We start from the raw sequence: 20,778 nt of genomic DNA on the forward strand, positions 1-20,778 counted from the left end.
ATAACAAGTTAAATTATATAAAAACTATTGTCTTTTTTTCAAATGTTTCAGTTTATCCTGGAAAATATTGTATTTAGAAGTAAAACGATAGATAATTCCTCGGAAGCAATGATCACTTTTATCATCTTACTTATGGTGCAGAATAATCCAAATCATTGGACTCGTTGTTGATTCTTGTCAGTAGCAACGTCACCGAACTAGAAACATCTCGTTCAAGTCTCTGCTCCGGACATCATTTGGTTAAAGGAGGAAGAAAAAGAAAGAAAAAAAAATCATCATTTCTGAATGTTCTCCAGAGACTCGGAGCCACCGAGCGTGGACGAGCCCGTTGAGTCATTTCTCCGAACAGATGTCAGTGGTTTGAATCTCCTGGTGAGTCACTGCGCATCTCGACACCATAAGATCCTGCGAGTGGAGTGACCTGAAATTCCGGTTCCACGTGTCAAAAGTGCAAAGTATGCGATGAGTTTATATGTCAGAGAAGTTTCGTGGAAAAGCCAAGTTGCTGATGATGATGATGCGGGAGGTTCGCTCGGGCTCGCCCCAGTGAGAGGTTCGAATCCCGACACTCTGCACGGAGCTGCTTCTCTCTGCCTTTCTCTCCTCGAGATGAAGTGATCTGAGGCGGACGAACACGGACACAAGACTTGGTTCGATCATGGTCAGTCACTCTTCATCTGTCAAGCGTTAAAAAAAACTTGATTTTTTTATCATTTTATTAAGAGTTTTTTTTCGTGTCTCCAGAGTTTCCTGAAGCTCTTGCTGGGACTGTTGGGGGCTCTTCTCGTCATCGCCTTGATAACCATCACCGCCGTTTACGTCAGTAAGTTCCACCGAGTTCTTTTGTCACAGTCTTACCGGAGGAACCTCGAGAAGATACGATACTTTCACTCATGTCGTTATTTTAAACTTTGGAAACGCTAAAACCTCTGAGAATCTTTTTTTTCCCTCAGTGTAGAGCGCCCTCCTGTGGCAAGACCTGTACACTACCTTCCAAAATTAATTTAGATACAAACTTTAGATTTTCATGATTCTTTTTTTCTAAATCATTGGTTGTTCGGATAATACATTTCAGTTAAATATATAATAAAGGAGACAAACACAGTCATGTTCGAGAAGCAAAATAAAGTTGATATGATTTACAGAAGTTGAGGTTCAGGGGAAGGATAAAGACGCTGTCTAACAGATTTCTGGTGGAAAAAAAGAAAAGAAAAGAAAAATCTGGCTGCTTACAGTAAAAATTTGGTGGCAATCTCATCATGGTCAGTGCAATAATATTTTCCTCCAGACTCCCATTAGAAGCTAAAGGAAGCAGTGGTTCTTAACCTGGGTTCGATCGAACCCTAGGGGTTCGGTGAGTCGGTCTCAGGGGTTCGGCAGAGCCTCCACCGCCGAGGTCCGGACACACCAGAATTATTGTGTCAATTCGTGATGACACGCTACACTGTTTGGCCCATCAGTGCCGAGGCGAATTTAGTGCTCAGTAGTCAACATGTGACTGTCGTGGTGGTACGTCATTGGATTTCCTTGTTAATATTTTAATCCATACTAACTATGTCGGACAAAAGAAGAAAGTGGTCGGACGGAAAAACTAAAGGAACACTAAGAGGGGTTCGGTGGATGCGCATATGAAACTGGTGGGGTTCGGTACCTCCAACAAGGTTAAGAACCACTGATTTAGAGGCTGTAACAGGAAAATGTAAAACCTAAAAAAATTTAAAGAAAATGTACAGGCGGATGGATGATGGATGGATGGATATATGGATGAATGGATGAATGGATTTAAGGATGGATATATGGATGAATGGATGAATGGATTTAAGGATGGATATATGGATCGGTGGATGGATAAATGGATGGGTATATGGATGGTTGGATTGATTAATGGATAAATTGATAGATGGATGGATGGATGGATATATGGATGGATGGATGGATGGATGAATGGAACCATTGATGGATGGATGGATGGATGGATGGATGGATGGATGGATGGATTGATATATGGATGGATGGATGGATTGATATATGGATGGATGGATGGATGGATGGATGGATGGATGGATGGATGGATGGATGGATTGATATATGGATGGATGGATGGATGGATTGATATATGGATGGATGGATGGATGGATGGATGGATGGATGGATGGATGGATGGATGGATGGATGGATGGATGGATGGATGGATGGATATATGGATTGATGGATGGATGGATGGATGGATGGATATATGGATTGATGGATGGATTGATATATGGATGGATGGATTGATATATGGATGGATGGATGGATGGATTGATATATGGATGGATGGATGGATGGATGGATTAAATTGATTGATGGATATATTTATACTTTGATCTCACAAAGAGAAATAAAGATTATTCATTTTCAAAGACATGCAAAACCTTTTTTATAAATAAACTTATCAATGTCCAACAAGACATTGACAAAAATAAAAATATTGAATAAAATACGAATAAAGAATACAATAGTGAACAAATAATAATAAAATATATTAATGGATAATTATTGTGTTTAATTTTTGATGGACAGCAAAACTTAAAACTGCTATTTAAGCATAATGTATGTATGTATAATTATTTTTTAATTATAAAACATGGTTACAATATATGTTTAGTGTATGTTTTACAATTATATGTGCGTAATTAAATATAAGATAAAATAATGTGTTTTAGAGAAAAATCACTTCAAATGAATTGGGAACTTCACTGCTTGAGACCTTGGCTCCTATAGGGATTTTAGTGATCTTCTTTATATGATATAACTCAAAGAAACAGTGTCTTTGTTACAGCCAGAACGTGATTTAATTGTGTCTAAGACTGAACCTGATGAGTGTGTTTCTTAAGGAAGCGACGTCTCCAAGCGACCGTACACACTCGACGACTACTTCAACGACACGGTCCGATGGAAGTCCTACAGCCTGTACTGGATCTCAGGTACTGTAGTCCGTGTCCTGGAGCCACACGCGTGTTGACGCCTGTCGTCTCTGAGCAGACAGCGAGTATTTGAACAAAGCCAAGGACGGAAATGTCTTCGTCCACGACCTGGAGACGAACCAGGAGTCCGTCTACCTGAGCAACTCCTCCTTTGTAACGCACCCGTCGCCACGGTAACGCTTTATAACGAGGGTCCCCTTCACTGGTGGTTCGTAAAATCAAGACACGATGAAAGAAAAAATATATTTTATTTTACGCCTAAGAAATTTAATACAAATATGAAATAACTTTAAAGAGTAGCAATATTTTAAAAGGAAGGACAAGCATTGCTACACAAAAACAGTCAAAAATCAATCACAAGTCAAGTTTGTGTTTAACAAATAATTTTTATGTATGCATGTATGTGTGTGTCAGTGTTTGTGAGTGTGTTCATGTATGTGTGTGTGTCAGTGTTTGTGCGTGAGTCAGTGTTTGTGTGTGTTTGTACATACTTGTGTGTCATTGATTGTACATGAGTCCGTTTTTGTGTGTGTTTGTACATATGTGTGTGTCATTGATTGTACATTAGTCAGTGTTTGTGTGTTTGTATCTATGTACATGTGTGTCAGTGCAACAGTGTGTGTGGGTGTTTGGGTGTGTGTACGTGTGTGAGGGTGAATGTGTGCGTGTGTGACAAGCAAGGTGTGTTTTTGTGTATCAGTGGGTGAAAGTGTGCGTGTCAATGTTTGTGTGTGGTGTGTGTCTCTTTGAAGGTGTAATGTATGCATGTGCATGTGCATGTGCATGTGCATGTGCATGTGCATGTGCATGTGCATGTGCATGTGCATGTGCATGTGCATGTGCATTTCAAGGTGTGTGTGTGTGTGTGTTTGTCTCAGTATGTGTGTATTTTATCTCTGTGTATCTCAATGTTTGTGTTTATGGCAGTGTGTGTGTGTCTGTGTGTGTGCATGTGTTGTACATTTGTTAGTGTTTATGCGTGTGTGTCAGTGTTAGGGCTTCTCTGTGTGTTTTAGTGTGTTTGTAAGTGTCTACGTGTGCATGTGGGTGTCAAGGTGTGTGTGTGTTTGTCTCAGTATATGTTAGTTTGTGTATGTGTGTGCGTTTCTGAACATGTCTGTGCTTAAGTCGGCACAATGGAATGTGTAAATGATCTTGTGTTTTAGTTGTGTTTGTTTTAGTGTCGATGCAGTCTGTGTGTTTGTGTTTATTGTTGTTATTCAAAGTGTTGTGTGTTACAGTCATTAGCAAGTTGTTCTGTAACTGAAAATAATTATTTAAACAGGCAGAAATCTCGAGCATAACCAGACTGGATGATGTCTTTAGTTCTTTTTTTTTTGTAAGTTTGGGTTTCAAAATCTCAACTTTATCTCGTCTCATTGGTTTCTCTGACTACAGTGCTAATGGCTACAGTGTAAACGTTGTCGTCGACCACCCGTGAAGTCTCTCGAGTTATAAAGTGTTTCTCTGCACGTGTTTCAAATGTGTCGGTGAGGGTCGTGACCTCCTGTTGTGCCGCAGGCGAGGGTCGACGCCACAGACTACTGGCTGTCGGGCGACTACCAGTTCGTGGCTTTCGAGAGCAACTTCACGAAGGTGAGTTCCTCCTCCGGCGCCGCTCTGACCCGCGTCGGGCTGAACTTGTGTTCTGCAGAAGTGGAGACATTCCTACACGGCGTCGTACTCCATCTTCCACCGAGAGAACCAGTGAGTGACGCCTTCTTCCTTCTTCCTTCTTCTTTCGTTCTTTCTTTCTCTCCTCCTCAATGTTGTCTCCACTGGTCGCAGGAAGTTCGTGGCTCAGGATCCTCTTCACGAGGTCCAGTACTTCCTCTGGGCCCCGACCGACAACAAACTGGTGAGTTCTTACATTCTTCGGCATCGCTGCGTCTCAGGTATGTTGACCTGTGTCCTGCAGCAGGGGGTCCCCCCCCCCCCCCCCCCCCCCCCCAACACTGACCAACATAGTTGATGGACTGATGTGTGTTTATGTGAACTCCAGTGTTACTTTAGACTCTTGTGTTTGTGTATTTCACTGTAGATCGTTTTCAGGGATTTGTCCAGTTTTGTGTTGTTTTGGCCTTTTGTTGTGTAGTAGGGATATGTTGTGCATGTCTGTGTGTGTCTCCATATTTTGTGTGTCTGTGTCAGTGTTTGTGCGTGTATCAGTGTCTTCGTGTGTGTCTGTGTTGGTTCTTGTGTATCATTGTGTGTGGGTCTCTTTGTGTTTCAGTGTTCGAGTGTGTAGGTGTATTTTTGTCACTGTTTGTTTGTGTATGTGTGTCAGTGTTTGTGCGTGTATCAGTGTCTTCTTGTGTGTCTGTGTTGGTTCTTGTGTATCATTGTGTGTGCGTCTCTGTGTTTCAGTGTTCGAGTGTGTAGGTGTATTTGTGTCAGTCTTTGTTTGTGTATGTGTGTTGGTGTTTGTGCATGTATCAGTGTCTGAGTGTGTGTCTGTGTTGGTTCTTGTGTGTCTGACTGTGTGTCGGTGTGTACGTGTCTCTTTGTGTTTCAGTGTTCGAGTGTGTAGGTGTATTTGTGTCAGTCTTTGTTTGTGTATGTGTGTCAGTGTTTGTGCGTGTATCAGTGTCTTCGTGTGTGTCTGTGTTGGTTCTTGTGTGTCAGTGTGTTTGCATCTCTTTGTGTTTCAGTGTTCGAGTGTGTAGGTGTATTTTTGTCAGTCTTTGTTTGTGTATGTGTGTCGGTGTTTGTGCATGTATCAGTGTCTGAGTGTGTGTCTGTGTTGGTGCTTGTGTGTCTGCATGTGTGTCGGTGTGTACGTGTCTCTTTGTGTTTCAGTGTTCTAGTGTGTAGGTGTATTTTTGTCACTGTTTGTTTGTGTATGTGTGTCAGTGTTTGTGCGTGTATCAGTGTCTTCGTGTGGGGGTGTGTTGGTTCTTGTGTATCATTGTGTGTGCGTCTCTGTGTTTGAGTGTTCGAGTGTGTAGGTGTATTTGTGTCAGTCTTTGTTTGTGTATGTGTGTCAGTGTTTGTGCATGTATCAGTGTCTGAGTGTGTGTCTTTGTTGGTTCTTGTGTATCATTGTGTGTGCGTCTCTGTGTTTCAGTGTTCGAGTGTGTAGGTGTATTTGTGTCAGTCTTTGTTTGTGTATGTGTGTCAGTGTTTGTGCATGTATCAGTGTCTGAGTGTGTGTCTGTGTTGGTGCTTGTGTGTCTGCATGTGTGTCGGTGTGTATGCGTCTCTTTGTGTTTCACTGTTCTAGTGTGTAGGTGTATTTGTGTCAGTCTTTGTTTGTGTATGTGTGTCAGTGTTTGTGCATGTATCAGTGTCTGAGTGTGTGTCTGTGTTGGTGCTTGTGTGTCTGCATGTGTGTCAGTGTGTATGCGTCTCTTTGTGTTTCACTGTTCTAGTGTGTAGGTGTATTTTTGTCACTGTTTGTTTGTGTATGTGTGTCAGTGTTTGTGCGTGTATCAGTGTCTTATGTGTCAGTATTTGTGCGTCTCTGTGTGTTTGTGTGTGTTTTTCAGTGTTTGTGTGTGTGCCTGTATGTATGTGTGTGATTGTTTGTGTGTGTCTTTGTCAGGGTTTGTGCTAGTGTGTCTGCATGTGTGTCAGTGTTTTTGCGTTTGTCAGTGTTTGTGTGTCTCTGTGTGTCTCAATGTGTCTGTTTGTTTTTTTGCGTGTTATAGAGGTTGCGTGTGTGTCAGTGTGAGTGCCTGTATACATGTGTGTGTAAAGTAAAGTTGCGTATGGTAATGTCTGTGTTTACATTAGCTTGTGTGTGCTTGTTTTATTGTTGTGTGTGTGTACAAAGTTGTGTTTATTGATTGTTTTGTGAATCTGTAGGTTTGATGAATGTCTTTCAGTTTGATAACTTGTGTGTGCATTGATGTGTGTTTTATTGTTGATGGATTAACAGATGTGTGTGAGGGTTTGTGTGTGGTTATCTAGCAATATCTATTTAAGTGTGTGTTTGTTTTAGTGTGGGTCTTTTTAGTGGTGCATTGTTTGCATGTTTCTATCCATGTCTGAGAATGTTTTCTTATATACTGTATGTGTGTTTTTAGTGTGTTTTGGCTTCTCTGATCCAGTTAAATTTTATCATTTCATTTTGTCTTTATTTTGATCATTTATCACCAGTTTAATGCTCATTTGACCTTTTTGTCTGAGTATTCTTCACACGCTTTTATCCATATTTATTAAGATTTGTTATACAAATAAAATGCCTCATAATCATCATCTAGAAACATAATTACAAAACACAAAACCAACTTCTGCTCTTGTCTTCCAGGCTTACGTCCACAATTACAACATCTTCTATAAACCTGAGGTCGAAGCCACAGCAGTTCAGTTGACCCTCAACGGGAAGAAGAACGAGATACTCAATGGAATCCCCGACTGGATCTACGAGGGTGAGTCCGCCATGTTCATCTTTCAACCTACTTTTCTAAATTATGTTCTTCTTTGTGTGTAATTCAGAGGAAGTGTTTGCCTCTAACGGGGCTCTGTGGTGGTCTTCTAACGGGGTGTTCCTGGCGTACGCCGAGTTCAATGACACAGACGTCGGCAAAGTGGAATTTTCTTGGTTCGGATCGAATCAATATCCGGAAATAGTTTCTCTTCCGTTCCCGAAGGTGACTTTGAATTTGATTAAGTTTGTGTCTCACGCGCCACCATTAATGATCGTAAAAGTTGTCGGTAAAGTATGGTGGCTGACGGGTACAATCGTCTGAAAAACAAATACAAAATATTCAAACTGACTCTGATGTAAATTAAGAAAAAAATTCAATAAATGTACTTTATATATTTTTGAAAATGTACAAATGCCAATACATACTGTACATACATTTATATATACATTTACACTATTATATAATTTCTTTTCAATATTTAGTAAAATTTGTTCATTTGTTTCATAGTTTGTTACATTTGTTAACATTTTTGTGAATTTATAAAAAATAATATCTTATTATTATATATTTATATTATAGTTTTAACACTTGTGTTAGAGATTTTGAATTAGTTTTAATTTGTTCATTTTTTTAAATATATATTTTTGAATTTCTTTCTTAAACCAAATTCAAAGTTTGCAAAAATATTTCATGTTTTGTAAAACATTTTCAGAATTGGTAAAGTTTTTCAAAACCATTTTTTCTGAATTTATTTCCGAATATTTCAATTTGTGTCAAGGTTTGTACATTTGTTTCCGAATAAGTTTTATTTTTTGAATATTTCATAAAAATATTTTGATATTAAGTTATTTGTTTTGGACTTTATTTTTGAAAGTTTTTACATTTGGAAAACGTTTTTGTAAGTTAGTTTCAGGGTTTGTACAATTATTTTTCCGATGTTTGTACATTTGTTCCAGAGATGGAACATTTTGTTTAAGAGATTATACATTTATTAGTAGAAGCTCTTGTAACAACACTGTTGATCCAGACAATAATTCGAAGGTGGATTATCTCAATGTTTGTTCTTCAGGCTGGATCTTCGCTCACCAAAGTGAAACTTTTCATCGTGGACACGACAAATCCATCTCGTCGATCTCAAGTGTCTCCGCCGGAGTCCGTGGCTTCAGGGTCTGTTTCCTGCCGTCATGAGGTCGTGTTCGTCGCTCAGGTTTTCTCTCTCTGACTCCAGCGACCACATCCTCTGCTCGGTGACCTTCGCCACGGACGAGCGCGTGGCCGTGCAGTGGCTCGCCAGGAAGCAGAACTTCGCCGTCGTGCAGATCTACGACTACGACGGGAGCAGCTGGAAAGCCAGTCAGGTAGTTTTGAGTTGAAACGTGACGATTGCTTCCAGTGACCCTCTGGTTAATCCGTGTAGAAATATGAGCAAAGCTCGTCCACCGGCTGGATCGGATACGTGAGTTGATCTCCAGAATCTTCCTCTTGGGTTTGTTTCGCTAACGTCTTGGTTCGGTCGTCAGTACGTTCCTCTGCCCATATTCTTCGCCGAGGACAAGAGCAGTTTCTACAAAATCAAGAGCGACATCAGCGGCTACAAACACATCCATCATTTCAAAGATGTGAGTCAAAAATACAAATAAAATTGTCTTTCTGCTGAGTCATGGTTTCTCCCATAGGGTCGAGCGACCCCCGTGACCTCCGGGAAGTGGGAAGTGATTTTTATTACCAAGTTGACCAAAGACGCCATGTGAGTTGTGACGCGTGACAATCTCTCCAAAATATTTTTAATATTTTTTTATAAAAGTATATCAGTGTCAGAATATTGAAGGATTGAATTAAACATTTCCTATGTTTATGTATTTTTTTGTAATTCAACTAGAAGGATTGAAAATGTTTTTTAAATAATTGAATTAAATAACTTCACAAGGTTAAATTAGTTTTTTGTCGAATAATTAAATTCAATAACTTGTATATTGGAAATTTGAATTTGTTTGTATTCAATATCTTAAATCAATTGGTTGTATTTTCAAATATTAAATGTAATTTATTTAACAATTTAATTAAATCATTTTTAAATTAAAAGATTGAATTTGTTTTAAATTTCACTGAATTGTTTGTAAATCAAAAGGTTCAATTTGTTTTATTGAATACTTTATTTCACTAATTTGTATATAAGAATATATAAATTCTATTCAATAATTTAATTTTATAATTCATATATTTAAAAATCTGTTTGTTTTTATTAATAATTGAATTCAACAATTTGTATATTTAAAGACTTTAATTTGTTTTTATTTATTAATTTGATTTAACAAGTTGACATTTCAAAGGTTGAATTTCTTTATTTTTTTAATCATTTCATAAAATAACTAGTATATTTGAAGGTTACATTTGTTTTAATTCAATAATTTTAAATTGAAAAGTTGAATTTGTTTCTATTAAATGTTTTCATTAAATAATTGTATTTTAAAAGGTTCAATTCGTTTTATTAAATACTTTATTTCAATATTTGTATATTGAAATATTAAATTTGTTTGAATTCAATAATTAAATTTAATAATTTATATATTTATATTTTAAATAATATATAATATATATATATTTTATTTTATTTATTTATTTACTAATTTAATTCAACAATTTGTATATTAAAATACTTAATTGAATTTGTTTTTATTTAATAAATTGATTTAATAAGTTGACATTTCAAAGGTTGTTTTTAATCTATATAATATATAATCAATTCTATACTAATTGGTTGAATTTATTTAATAATTTAATTTAATTCTTAATATTTTGAAGGGTTGGATTAGTTTTTATTCTATAATTTAATTCAATAACTTTTTTATTAAAAGGTTGAAATTGTTTCTATTTAATTGTTTGTTTTGCAGATATTACGTAAGCAACGAATACAAAGGAACGGCAGTGAAGAGAAACATGTACAAGTAAGACACTCGTCTCGTCATTCAAAGATAAGAGAATATCTCGTCATATCTCGTCCTCGTCTCGTCGTCAGGCTGACGCTCGGCAGCTCGTCCACCTCTCGCTGCCTCACCTGCGACTTCTCCGAGGACAGATGTCAGTACAGCTCGGCTTACTTCAGCTTCCACGCCTCCTTCTACCGCCTGGACTGCTACGGTCGGTTTCATCCGGTTTGTTCTGCTGCCAGAGATAACCTGATCTTCTGTTTGGACACCAGGACCTGGTCTGCCCTTGTACACCCTGATGGACAACCGAGGAGCAGGTGCAAGTACGTCAGCTCTTCTAGTACTTGTGTCATCGTGAGCCCGTCTGTCAAATCACTAAGAATAGACTTTTTTCTTACTTTAGGTTCCTGTTTCTATGTTTAATTTAACTCCTTTAATGTTGATTGTAAGTTACTAAATTATATTTAAGAAGGCAATAGACAAGATTCCAGGGAGTATAATATGAATATTCTCACAGTACTATATCAATATTCAACGGCACTGTATCGATTTCTTTATTTTTTTTTATCATAGTTTTTATAGTGTATTTTTTAAAGAAGTGTTTTTTTTTTTTATAACTTTTTGGGAATTAATATGCAAATATTCAAAGCGTTTTTTTTGTGCTGCAAATAAAATAAAATGGAACATATTATTATACGTCAATTTCATAAATACATTTTATTATTTTTATTTATTTATTCATTTTTAAATAATTTTGTTTAACATCCAGGGATGTAAGAAAATATTGATATACTTCATATTTAAATGATACCGTATTGATACTTCGAACAGCACTGAATCAATTAAAAAACGTGTTTGTTTCGTTTTTATTTCTTTTAATGTTAATATTTCAATAGGGTGTAAAAAATAAAATAATCTGATCTAAAAAAAGTTATTTACACTTAACATTCTGCGTTTATTAATTTTTGTGTTGCAATTACACTCCCGGCCGCTAGATGGCAGTGTCATTACGTCATCAACAGCTAAGAAGAACAGTGAAAACATGGCGATGACTGAGGACGGGAGGATACAGTCGTCTCCAGTAGTTTTTAAAGCAGACATTTTTTGACATATTTTGGTTTGAAAACAATTGAAAGCAGTTACGACTTCATCAAGAGTCATGTGGTCTGTAAATTCTGCAACACCAGAGTCAAGTACTCGACAATACTACAAATATATACTTGTTACTACAGTATCACAATATATAGTATTGTTGCCCCTATATTATAGTATATAGCGCATTTCTAGATTCTTTCCAATACACCCCTTAAAATAAGTGGACACTTGCTCCCCCAGTGTCGGAAGAGTGTCACTGCAGTGTCGTAAAATCTCCGTTGCCAATAACCACATGTGAATCTGTTTAGATAAAGATTCTTGTTGAGTCAGTTTCTTGTTTTATATTTCTGCTCTCTCCAAAAACTCTCTGACCATAAATCACTTTAGTGTCTCTCTCAGGGCTGAGAGTCCGAGATGTTACTTAGATTTATACCAGTTTTCAATATTTCCAAAAACATTTTGTTGTTTTGACAAGTGCAACAATGTTGGTTGTCTCCAGAGATCGCAGTTCTGGAAGACAACAAGGACTTGGAGAACATTCTCTCTGAATTCCAAATGCCGACCATGAAATACGGCACGTTCAAAGTCGCCGGCTTCGGTGAGTCTCGGGTTCAGTTCGTTTTCTCCCAGAGATGAACTCTGTCCTTGTGTCTAGATCTGTGGTACCAGATGATGCTGCCGCCCAATTTCAAGAAGTCCAAGAAGTACCCGCTCCTGATTGATGTGTAGGTTCTTAAAAAAACCGAGTTCTGCTGATGACGGTGGATGTTAAGACGATGCAATCCGCCCGGCGTAGGTACGGCGGCCCCGGCAGCCAGAAGGTGGACTACCGCTTCAAGCTGAACTGGGGGACCACCTTGTCCAGCTCGCACGGGATCGTCGTCGCCAGCTTCGACGGGCGAGGCAGCGGTTACCAGGGCGATGAGATAATGCACTCCATCTATCAGCGCCTGGGGACGTTCGAGGTGGAGGATCAGCTCGAGGCCGTGAGGTAACGACCGCGACCCTCGGGGTAGGAGATGAGGTGTTGATGCTTCTTGGGTCTCGGTGCAGGAGGTTCGTGGACATGGGCTTCATAGACAAGGACAGAGTCGCCATGTGGGGCTGGGTGAGTCCTTCTCCACCTCAATCTTTTTTTTGTGTCTCGAGGTAACTTTTCTTTTTGTCGGCAGTCGTACGGTGGGTACGTCACCTCCATGGCTCTGGGTGCTGGATCTGGACTTCTGAAGTGTGGGATCGCCGTCGCACCGGTGGCGAAGTGGGAATATTACGGTGGGTGAGATGCTAGTGAGCAAAGTCGTCTGAAATATAAGCGAACGAAAGGTTACCAGAGCGGAGTCCATTATGACGTAATACTGGCTTCACTCCTCCTCAAGCCAGCTTTAATCCCGCCCGCTTTCTTTATACAACGAGTCCCTTGAAGTTGGCAAACCAACAGTATCCGACTGTTTCCTAAAGAGTTGCTCAATGGTCAACATATCGTAGACCATAGTCATCATCGAAACATCTATATCTTTATGTGCTTTAAACGTTCTTGACTTATTGCAGAGAGAATTCTCACCCGCTCTAGTAGAAGAACTCACATTTCTCCAATCCTTAAAACTCTTCACTGGCTGAGTGCAGGCTTTTCCTTTATTTTCTGAGACTCTTGAGTTGTTCTCGGTGCTATCTTGATCTTTTAAGTATATATAAGCACTTTGTGACCCTGGTCTGGAAAAGCGCTCTACAAATATAATTTACTTACTTGCTTACCTACTTATCACTTATGGTTTGATTACAAGTCCCGCTAGTGACATCATTTTTGACAAATTGAATAATCCTTCATATAAATCTTTAGTTTTTGAAATGAAATGAGATCCTTGGCAGAGGTATGCACCATGTCTGTGCTTATCTTTACAGATGCTGTTTACACTGAACGCTACATGGGAAAACCTACTGAGAACTCTGACGCCTACAGAGTGAGATTTACACACTGTTACACACATGTGAATTGTCCTGCCGCACAATATTGTGTCTTGTTATTTATGTGTCTGGTATGAAAGTATATAAGTGTCATCAGAATATTTAATTTAATATTTCAAATGTTGAAAACTTTAAATTTTTTATATTGAAATGTTTTTCAAGGATCGATTTTATTTGTATTTTTAAACATTTAATTAAATAATGTATATTTTAAAAGGGTGTTTTTTTTTTAAATATACAGTATATATATAAATAAATTGATTCAGTAATTTATATACAGTGTTATCTCAGGGTCAAGGTGACCCAAATGCCCAAAAATAAATGTGTTATTTGTGTCCCTTGTGTTGCTTCTGGGTCAAGGTGAAGAAAAACACATTTATTCGGGTCAACTTGACCCTGAAATAACATAAGGGTTAAATGTTGAATTTGTTATTGTTAATTAATTGACTAAATTTCTATATAGAAAGATTGAATTAATTTTATAAAAAATAGAAGTCCAGAATTTCTGTATTAAAAGGTTCAATTTGTTTGTATTAAACAATTGGAGTTAAATAATTTATATATTGAACTGATTATTTTTTCTTTTTTTTAATAATTGAATTTTAAAATGTATTATTTTCCAAATGTATTTCTTTATTTTTTAACATAGATTTTGATATTCTAAATCAAAATATATTAAAAAATATTGTTTTAATTCAGTTTTTTCCCTTTTAATTTAAATGCAAAATTGTTGGTATAAAAGTGCCTCCAGACAAAAGTAATAGAGTACCGAGCTACTTGATCGATCAGTCACGTGATTGGTCCAAAGTTTCAAAATGTTTAAATTCAACCTTTAAATATTCATATCTTCTTTTTAAAAGTGTTTTTTCATCTCCTCAGAATTCAACCGTGACGTCCAGAGCCAAGAACTTCAATACCGTGGACTACCTGTTGGTTCACGGCACGGCAGATGGTGAGTCGGCGCCTTCTTTATTTGCCTTCGAAGACGAACGGAAGCGGGAGGAAGTGCCTTCGAGCACAAACAGCATTATGTCCTCGTGCGTTCAGTCACGTCTCTCGCGTCTTTTTTCCCGCAGACAACGTCCATTTCCAGCAGGCGGCGCAGATCTCCAAAGCTCTGGTGGCCCACGAAGTGGCGTTCGAGGCCATGGTAAATATTGGCCCGGGTCTAATATTGACGCCGGAATGGTGTTGATGGACGGATGTGTTGTTCTCGCAGTGGTACACGGACAAGGACCACTCCCTCGGCGGGTCGGCGACCCACCACGTGTACTCGCTGATGAGTCACTTCCTGCAGAGATGCCTCGTCCAGCCCCAGTAGATGAAGACGCCGGATCACAACTTTTTTTATATCACTTTTTATACCGTTTTTATTGTTTTGTAAAGTTCAGATATGTTGACGGTGTCCCTCTATGGTTCCTGGACACGGACTACTCGGGGAACCACGTCAAGGTGGATTATCCTAGCCTGTCCCAGCTACTTAGGGTAAAAGGCAGGGTGGAACTAGCTCACGGAACAAAATGAAGGGTAATTTAGGGAGGAAACTGGAGACAGCACAAGCTGAAATAAAAACAAAAAAAAATCAAGCTCATTGTTTCAAAGATAGTGTTTCTGGATCAGATTTATGAGGTTCCTGAAGGCATCGTCACTGTGTAGAAGTAGATGAACCAGAATAGATCCAAGAACAATAAAAGCGAAGCTTCTTATGAGTTTACATATCAGAGTGTTTTTATACATATGATCATGTTTCTATTTTCTCCTCATTTGACTTTTCCGATTTTTTTTTAATTATGGATGTGACTTTTATGAATAAATATTTTACAAGTCTGAAGTTCTTGATTTTCATTGGAACTGGTTGATATCGTTTTTTTCTTCCTGTTCTGGTTTGGATCATTAAGGTTTCCCTTCGGAGACTTTAACGCCCCCTGCTGGACAAAAAGGTCGTTAGCAGTATTTGAATACTTTCTTTTTTATAGTGTGTGTGATTTATAATTAAAAAAGACCGTGTATATATATATATATATATATGAAAGATTAGTATATATAAGAAAAATACTTTATTAAGTGACTGGAAAATAAAAAATAAAACATAAAAACCACAGAAAATAAACTTGGTGAAGTTAATATTAATTCTATATATTTTTTTAATCTGTGTTAGTTGTATATGTATATATAAATATGTTTATATTTAATCTTTGTTATATATTTTTCAGAGGGATCTATCCATCCATCCATCTAACATCTATTATCTATCCATCTATCCATCTATCCATCTATCCATCTATCCATCTATCCATCTATAGTAAGTAAGTAAGTAATTTGTATTTATATAGCGCTTTTCCAGACCAGGGTCACAAAGCGCATAAACAATCAAAACAATATTCAATAAAGTATATACTTTAAAGGTCAAGATAAAACTCCACCTATCCATCCATCTATCTATATTATTAAAGATACAGTATTAGACATAAATATATGTATATATATATTTATTTGAAGAAATCATTTATTCTTATCAATATATATAATCTATCTTTTAGTAATTGTATTTAAAAGAAGAAAAAACAGTAGCAGAGGATGATATATATACAGTATATATATACTGTATAAAAAAGTTGCATTTTAATATTAGTATTAATATTAGTAGTATTAAGTATTTCAGTTTTAATAAAAAATGTAGTAATTTAATCTACAAGTTATATTATTGTAAACCTTTAAATACAAGCCATTAAAAATACATTAAAAAATGTTTACTTTACTTATAATTTATGGGTTCAATTTCTTTTTGTTTTTCTCAATATTCATTGTGTTTCATGTTAAAGACGCTTTTATTGTGTCCATGCTCAACACAGTTCAGATGTTTAACACAATTCATCCTGAAGCACCTGAGGTGTAACCAATGGTCCGTAGCCATCAGCGCAAAGGTGACGCGTGAACTTGACCCTGAAGCCGACGCCAGCTCCGTTGTTTGTGGAAGTCAAACAGGTTGAAGAAGTGAAGCAGAAGCTGAATTAATGGAGTGCGAGGAACGGTGGAGACGACTCGGTGACGGAGAGGTCACCTGGGAGAGATCAGCTTTATAAGAGCGAGGACGCCAGGAGGGAGCATGAAAGCGAAGAGGAGAACGGGGACGCTGCTGCCGTACTCTCAGTCGTACAGGTGAGAGCGTCGCTGCCTCCTTCCTGCCGTCTCTGACTCCTTCTCCTGCTGCAGGAACTTGAACCATGAACTCTCTGGCTGCTCTCCTGCTCCTCGTCATCCTCCACAGCAGCTGCCAGGTTCCAGATCAAGACAAACACCTGAACCCCATGTAAGTTCAACCGTTCTTCTCCTGCTTCTTCTGCTGCTGGATATTCTTTGAACGAGTATTTTTGAAAGCATGTGAAATGATCGTCATTGTCACTGTTTAGAGGTTCAAAAAAAAAGAGATAGAACTCTAGAGCCTCAAGAGAAAGTCAATGAATATTTAATATTAAATCAAATTAATATTTACTTAATGTGGAAACTGTTTTAAAAGACACACATAGCAATATTTCATTATATATGTCATTTATATATCTATATATAAGAAAGTTATTTAAATAATCAGCTAAAGAAAATTAAATTAAATTGAATATTAACAATTAGATATATAGAGTTTATACGTGAAAGTTTTCTGTTTTAAATAATAAAAAAATGATACTAATGTGTCACAGAAGTATTCTAAAATAATTAATTCAAATATAAAAGACACATTAACTTCTAATAAGTAATTGGAAACCCGTTTTTTTTTTAAACCCAAAAATAATTGTAACAGTTGTTTAAATCACCAACAGACAAAAAAATATATATTGTTTTTTAGTTAAATATTATATATTAAACTAAAATAAGTTATAAGATATGTAGACATTAACTTTATCCTGTTTAAATTTGTGTTAAATAAAAATGTTTGCAAATAATTACAGCATATATATTAACTATAGTGTTTTCAAAAATAATTAATTAAAATATACTTTAATACTATTTTTATAAATAGAAATATGAATTGTAAATAAATGAAACGTTTTTATTGTTAAAATTGGAAAAAATAAAAAACAATTGAAAATTCCAAAAAGTATTTCAACAAATCTTAAATAATAAAATTTAGCTTTTTTTTCAGGAGAATATTTTTTCAGATACTGATGATACCAACGTAAAAATGATGTTTTTGCAGGCATTTATTAATGTTTAATTGCATCTTTAAATATAGTGTTAAATGTCTGATGGTTCAAAGAAGGTTTTATTTACTCTTCAAAAAAAAAAATCAAAACAAAAGGAAGAAATAATAAGTAAATCTTCACCAACACTAATAAGAATGAATCACACTTTGAATCACACACAGGTTGATAATGTCAAACTGTTTCATACCTTCACTAGATCATGGTGTCCCTCACACTCTCTCTAGATTCATAAAGCAAAACTCGCTCTCGTCCGAGCCCGTCCACCCGCTCGCCATGAAGCGTCACTCCGAGGGAACCTTCTCCAACGACTACAGTAAATACCTGGAGACCAGAAGAGCTCAAGACTTCGTCCAGTGGCTGAAGAACTCCAAAAGAAACGGGTAATTTCCTCTCCTTTTTTTTCACCTCCTCAACAATTCTTCTCTGAGATGCTAACTTTTTAATGCAAGTCTGCACAGACGCCATGCGGACGGCACCTACACCAGCGACCTCAGCAGCTACTTGAAGGACCAGGCGGCCAAAGAGTTTGTGTCTTGGCTCAAGAGCGGTCGAAGCCGGCGACCGTAGACCGTAACCTAGAGAAGGAATTCAACCACCAACCAACCAACACCAACTTTGTGCCAAATCAAGTCTTTGGATCTGTTTAAATGTTGCTATTAAACATTCCTTATAAAAAAAAAAAGCTGTTGTCTCCAGAATCAGGATGCAGGTTGGATTCCCGAAAGCTTCACGAAAGGTTCCTCAGAGAAAAGAGAAGTGACAGTTTGACAGCGATGCGAGGGGGGGGGGAGGCGTCAGTCGTACGACATGATGGGGAACATTGACGGGGTCGACACTCATGAGCTACTCTCGCGTATAAGAAAAAACAATATCATGAGCCAGCAGCTTGACGTGCTCCGGGGATGTGTCGCCTCTCTCCGAGAACCATCTGTTGGAAACCTCTGGCCGACTCGGCGCCGTGTTGCTGGCCTCGCGTCAAATCATGTGACAAGTAAACGGCTAATGAGCCAAGGTTGCCTGGAAGACGCTTGGAAGCGTTTTCGCTTGTTTGTTCAGTGACGGGGTTTCATTCGGTGAGATTCGAGAGAAAAATGTCAATTTATACCATTTATAAGACTGATGTCCTCACCTTGTAATTTTGGTCAAAAAATGAGGATTTCACTAATTATTTATTTTAAGTTTAAACTGAAATATTGTGATATTTTGTGAGATGGTCGTCTTTAGAAGACACCTGAGGCTTTTATATTGATCAGAACTTAAGATAATTATTGATTTATAGCATCATAAACATCTTTGACAATAGACTTATATGCATATAGCTAAAATATCAAGTCTTAACTATCAATTTATCTAAAATTCTACATTACAATTGTTATAACAGAGAGTAAAATATTAGTCTAAATCCTTAAAAAGAGATTTATGGCAGAAAATTATTGAATGTATTGATTGACTCATCTTCAACTTGCCACGTTAAATGAAATAATCCAAATCTGAATTAGTTTTAAACAATCGATAGATAAATAAAATACATTATAAAAATGAATAAAGAGATAAAGAGATAACAAACCAGTTTATTTTACTCCTTATGAGTTTGTCGTGTTAAAATGTCGTTAATTTACGATGCTTCGAACCGCGAGCGATAGTTAGCGACGTCAAGACTTGTCTTATGTAGCTTCTGATTGGTTTAAAACGTTTTTATCATAAAAATAAATACATAGTGTTGAAAGAGTGAATACATGAGAACTTTATTACCTTTTTAGTTAACAAATTTGTGTTTAATTGTTTTTCTCCCGATATAGTTTCAATGAAGACAATTATCACATTCTTTGTTACCTTGCTAGCTTTTACAATTAGCTTCTTCTGTTAGCATCATAATTTATCTTTTAAAATCTTCTTAGCGCCCCCTGTTGTTGATTTTCTCTTAGCTTTCCTTATAAAACAGTGTCATCTGGTTAACAATAGACTTTACATTAAAGCTCAATGTAGATATGAGAAGATTTAGAATAAATATTTGCTTCTCGTTTTAGCAACTGTAGCTTCTTTGTTAGCTTCCCATGACGCTAACTGAGGTCCTTTGATAGCTTCCTTTGTTTAGCCTTCTCGATGCATATGTCCCACATTAGCCACATTAGCTTCAAGAATGTCTATAGTATACTTAGCTTCTTTATTAACTTAACATTTATAGAATTATTTTTTAAGTTTCTACTGAAACCTAATTAGCTTCTTTTTAGCTTCTCATGCTTTATTTTTAGCTTCCTACATTATAGAAGCTTCGTTCTCCAAGTGAGTGAGTAAAAGGAATTTAGCCTTATTTTTCTTCCCGCCATTCTTGTCCTTTATCATAGATTATTTTTAACGGATGCTCGTCCCTTTTTATTCTCTTAATTTTGGTTCGACGTTTAGCAGCAAAAATCAAAATTCATAAAAAAAAAATCATGTTCAAACACATTTTATTATACAGTCCAAACACAATCACTAAAATTAAACATTATAATTTAGAATTTGAATATAAAATAGTTCACTAAAATAGATATATACATATTAAATCTTTAGTTTTTCTACATATTTGGAATCAAACTGTTGGTATTACATATTAGCTGCATCTTATTTTAAACAGGACATTCATTTATTAATTTATTTATTAAAATGGTTGTGTATATCAACGCAAATTTTACAAGCTAAATCTCTTATCTTTAATATCTTCACATGATAAATCCAAAATATATGATATTTTACAATAATCTCCCAGCAAAAAAAAAACGTTGTTGCCATTTACCAAAATAAATCCAAACACAAAAAATACTAAAAATGTCTCTTTTACGCCAGAAAGCGTGTCTTCTGACAGTTTTACGGATAAATAAATGTGGTTTAAAGGGCGAGACAAACGTAGAGATTAAAAATATAACACAATCCAGCACGTTTTAAGTTAGTTAAACATGTTGTTGTTGTTTTCAGGTCTTTGAGCGAAGAGATGGACTTCTTGAGACTCAAGAGATCTACGGCGCTTTAGTAATATTTCATCTTCAGCTGTGGGCGTTCCAGGAGTTTCCGAAGGAGCCTTTGGACATTTCATCGGTGATGTTGATGACGGGGATTCCTCTGCAGAGAGAGGGGTCACCTTCACACCCCAGATGACCTGTAGTTGGAATGGTCTCGTACCCTTGTAACGGCACCTCCTCGGCGCCCTCGCCGTCGCCCTCGTCCTCCGCCATCATGCTCTGCTCCTCCTCCTGAAGATCAGGAACATGAATACATC

The 20,778-nt window shown here is 36.9% G+C and overlaps 3 protein-coding genes across 4 annotated transcripts in view; 2 read left to right on the plus strand and 1 right to left on the minus strand.

The window, feature by feature from the left end:
* Window positions 1-500: 500 nt before the first annotated feature.
* On the plus strand, window positions 501-15,099 carry fap (fibroblast activation protein, alpha). The gene is made up of 26 exons (XM_087804401.1): window positions 501-661; window positions 745-823; window positions 2,877-2,966; window positions 3,025-3,119; window positions 4,488-4,562; window positions 4,621-4,673; window positions 4,755-4,824; window positions 7,219-7,339; window positions 7,407-7,561; window positions 8,409-8,506; window positions 8,568-8,697; window positions 8,757-8,795; window positions 8,860-8,958; window positions 9,016-9,086; window positions 10,231-10,284; window positions 10,356-10,477; window positions 10,539-10,589; window positions 11,861-11,959; window positions 12,017-12,086; window positions 12,158-12,352; window positions 12,415-12,469; window positions 12,534-12,633; window positions 13,261-13,319; window positions 14,203-14,275; window positions 14,400-14,473; window positions 14,543-15,099. The coding sequence occupies exons 1-26, from the start codon at window positions 659-661 to the stop codon at window positions 14,642-14,644; spliced, it is 2,232 nt and encodes a 743-aa protein (XP_087660527.1). The 5' UTR covers window positions 501-658; the 3' UTR covers window positions 14,645-15,099.
* Window positions 15,100-16,547: 1,448 nt separating this feature from the next.
* Window positions 16,548-18,089, plus strand: gcgb (glucagon b). The gene is made up of 3 exons (XM_087804411.1): window positions 16,548-16,633; window positions 17,747-17,902; window positions 17,972-18,089. The coding sequence occupies exons 1-3, from the start codon at window positions 16,548-16,550 to the stop codon at window positions 18,087-18,089; spliced, it is 360 nt and encodes a 119-aa protein (XP_087660537.1).
* Window positions 18,090-20,142: 2,053 nt separating this feature from the next.
* Window positions 20,143-20,778, minus strand: part of slc4a10b (solute carrier family 4 member 10b) — a 29,038-nt gene continuing 28,402 nt past the window's right edge. For both annotated transcript variants that reach the window (XM_087804414.1, XM_087804415.1), the window contains one exon: window positions 20,143-20,752. In XM_087804414.1, the coding sequence (XP_087660540.1) occupies window positions 20,546-20,752 (207 nt within the window). In that variant the 3' untranslated portion in view covers window positions 20,143-20,545. The remainder of the gene's footprint in view (window positions 20,753-20,778) is intronic.

This window comes from Callionymus lyra, chromosome 12 (assembly GCF_982586985.1).
Source record: "Callionymus lyra chromosome 12, fCalLyr1.hap1.1, whole genome shotgun sequence".
NCBI classification, from domain to species: Eukaryota; Metazoa; Chordata; class Actinopteri; order Syngnathiformes; family Callionymidae; genus Callionymus; species Callionymus lyra.

Coding starts and splice junctions, on each gene's coding strand:
- fap (XM_087804401.1), top strand. Junction 4,563..4,620: donor TCGAGAGCAACTTCACGAAG/GTGAGTTCCTCC, acceptor TGTGTTCTGCAG/AAGTGGAGACATTCCTACAC. Junction 8,796..8,859: donor CCACCGGCTGGATCGGATAC/GTGAGTTGATCT, acceptor TTCGGTCGTCAG/TACGTTCCTCTGCCCATATT.
- gcgb (XM_087804411.1), top strand. CDS start 16,548: ATGAACTCTCTGGCTGCTCTCCTGCTCCTCGTCATCCTCCACAGCAGC. Junction 16,634..17,746: donor GACAAACACCTGAACCCCAT/GTAAGTTCAACC, acceptor CACTCTCTCTAG/ATTCATAAAGCAAAACTCGC. Junction 17,903..17,971: donor AAGAACTCCAAAAGAAACGG/GTAATTTCCTCT, acceptor TTTTAATGCAAG/TCTGCACAGACGCCATGCGG.